The sequence below is a fragment of the Mercurialis annua genome, linkage group LG3 (genome assembly GCF_937616625.2).
Source record: "Mercurialis annua linkage group LG3, ddMerAnnu1.2, whole genome shotgun sequence".
NCBI classification, from domain to species: domain Eukaryota; kingdom Viridiplantae; phylum Streptophyta; class Magnoliopsida; order Malpighiales; family Euphorbiaceae; genus Mercurialis; species Mercurialis annua.
In genome coordinates, this window is record NC_065572.1 from 62,754,363 (window position 1) to 62,757,191 (window position 2,829).

At 37.7% G+C, this 2,829-nt stretch overlaps 1 protein-coding gene across 1 annotated transcript; it reads right to left on the reverse strand.

Annotated features, from left to right (window-relative positions):
* Window positions 1–399: 399 nt before the first annotated feature.
* LOC126675219 (aspartyl protease family protein 2) lies at window positions 400–2,062 on the reverse strand. The gene has a single exon (XM_050369828.2). The coding sequence runs from the start codon at window positions 1,953–1,955 to the stop codon at window positions 564–566; it is 1,392 nt and encodes a 463-aa protein (XP_050225785.1). The 5' UTR covers window positions 1,956–2,062; the 3' UTR covers window positions 400–563.
* Window positions 2,063–2,829: the final 767 nt, after the last annotated feature.

Consider the following 2,829-nt stretch of genomic DNA (forward strand, 5'->3'; position numbering starts at 1 on the left):
GTCGGTGAAATGCTTGACTTAGCGATGTTCGTTCCTGGCGAGGTTGCTTCGCCCCTACTAGATGTGCTACGTTATCAATATCCATGTCCAATTTTTTTATTTTTCCGTGCTAGTATACTTGCTACGTAGGTCTTGATTTATGGGAGTAAGATTATTGATTCAGGCATTGTTGTTTTATGGACATTGTTATACTTTTACCTCTTTGTTAGGTTTTTCTAAATGAGCTTAACTTTTACCTTTTGTGGTTTCTTTCAGAATCAGCTGTACATTTAAAATTTACACTTTCATTGTATGATATTTCCTTTTGTTGGGGATAAATAAGGCCACCCCTTTACATAACCATTTTTAGAAATTAAAGGAAGTCAAAGATAAAAAGGGTATAGTAATAAAAAAATACAATTAAAATGATATTGTGTTGATCCCAATTTTCATTTTCTCCTGGATAAAAAGGCAACTTTCATAATGTCCAAAATATAAAAACTTTATATATTTAGCAACAATTGATCATTAAAAATTCAATAAGAAAAAAATTAAAAATAACCAAAACGGCATCGTTTAATCTGTCACGGTAATGAACAATCGCGACGTGAAAAACCGAGCCGCGATTTGTCTCTATCAAACTCCAACAAAAATCCCTGCTGCATAAGATTCCCTAATACAGAAAACCCGCCATCTGGGTTAACGGGTTGAACCGCCAAACACTTCACTTGGTCACCCGTTTCGATAAAATAGTTTCTCGGAGGCGGCGAAAAAACCGACCCACCAGCGAATTCAAATCTCATTTTCGGCAAAACCGGTCTCGAAATGCCCGATACATTCATACAAAGATCAAACCCGGGTGTTAACTGAATCGGACTCGGTAACTTAACCCGCTTCTTAAAAGCCTTTAGAATCTCACTGTAAGCTGGCTCCGTTATAAACGTTAATGTCGTCCCTGAGTCAATAATGGTTCCACCGTTACCCAAATCATCAATTGACCAGACGGAAGGATCAATCGGTAATTTCACACCATTGATGAAAACACTCTTGATCCCAATGTAATAAAACGTTGGCGACAAAGAGTTAACAATTAACGGCGTGTATCGCATCGTTTTACTCCTGGAAACGACGCCGTTTTCGACACCACCATCGCCGCCGCCGCCGATTGTTAAGAAACTAGTAGGAGGTGGAGATATAGTGTAGTCCATCAGACAATAAGAGAATTTATTACCGAAACGACGACCCAACTGTGAAGAAAACGAAATGGGGGACCGACCCAAACCCATAACACCGTTAGCACCTTCAAAACTTGCACCGGTTAAGCTAGGACCCGAGATCCGAAACCCGCACCCGAAAGACAAGCTGTTGAGTTTTTTTAACTTACCAGTACTTGTATTCAAAGTCAAAGCCTCTTTAGAGAAGAATCCACTGGTAACCGAACTATCAGCGTACGAGTACTCGTATCTACACGGACTGTGTAAGCGCGTGCGGTTACACGGATTCGGGTGCGGGTGGGGGACAAGCCGGCATTGCTTGGAGAAGCAGTGGAACGGAGAGAATGAAGCAGAGTGACGCGCGAGAAATGCGGAGCGTGGCGAGCGAAGTGAGCAGTTTTTACAGGCGGAGCATTTAACCCAAATGAGATCGCTGCCAGTGTCCGCCACTAAGAGAAGCGTCTGCGGCGGAGTACCAATGCGTAAGGACACAAAGTACTGGCCGGAGCCGGATGAAGCGCCGGAGATAACGGGGGATTTGAAGGAGGTGAGTTTGTGGTTGTTGAGAAGAGAGAGACGGCGGTTTAAGTCGAATGAGAGGGCTTGTGTTGGGGTGGTGAATGGGGTTTTGTGGAGTAATGGGAGTTTTAGATACTCTGTTGTTGTCGTGTTGGCGGAGGCGGAGGCGGAGGCCACGGCGGAGAAGAGATCTAGTAGTACGAAGAGGAGGAGAAGACGACGGAGGACTAGGGGCGTCACCATTGTTGTGCAGAGAGAAAATGACGCGGTTTTTGGACACTAAATGCTGGACAGATATATGTGTGTTTTTTCTCAACTCTGTGATGTTTTTTTGGAAGTTGGGGGAGCTGTTTTATTTTGTTTTTCCTGTAATGGAGTTATTTTATTTTATAATTTTGTAGTATTCTAATGATGTTATACATTTATTAATATTTGTTAAAATTGTTATCTCAAAAAAAAATTGTTAAAATTGTAGATTTTATAAATAAATAAATAAGATAATTGTAGATCAGTTAGGATCAAATGTTTGGTTTAAAAATATTATTTTGAATAATATATTTCATAAATTTAAAGGTAAATTTTGGGTTAAGAATTATTTTAATTTAGATGCTAATATTTTCAAATCAATTCAATTTTAAGAAAGTACTGAAAATACAGTTGTTTATTCAAAAATAAAAAAATAGCCTGAAAGTGAAATGTCTAACACCAAACTTAGAATTGTCTTTGAATAGAGTTTACATAAATTTTTTTCTCAAAAAAATTAATTTGTTTTGCCTAAATCGAGTAAATACGAGTGCTGTAAACCCACTCTTATGAAAATTTGAACTAAGGCTGTCTGTTTAAAAAACAAAAACTAAAACTAAAACTGTTTGAATTGGGGGATTTTAAAGGAACAAATTTCATGGACTTTGTAGTTTTTATAGTATTAGAGTGCATTGTTTTAACATATGATAAAATGTTATAAGAATCCATTTTTTGGAATCACTAACCCTTCAGAATCCTTCATTTGATTACATTTTGAAAAGTAGAATTTATCATTTTGAAATAATGAGGAATTGTTGTAAACTGTTATTATTTCAAAAAAAACCTTATCAATTTATGTCCATTTTAAATGATA

Coding starts and splice junctions, on each gene's coding strand:
- LOC126675219 (XM_050369828.2), bottom strand. CDS start 1,955: ATGGTGACGCCCCTAGTCCTCCGTCGTCTTCTCCTCCTCTTCGTACTA.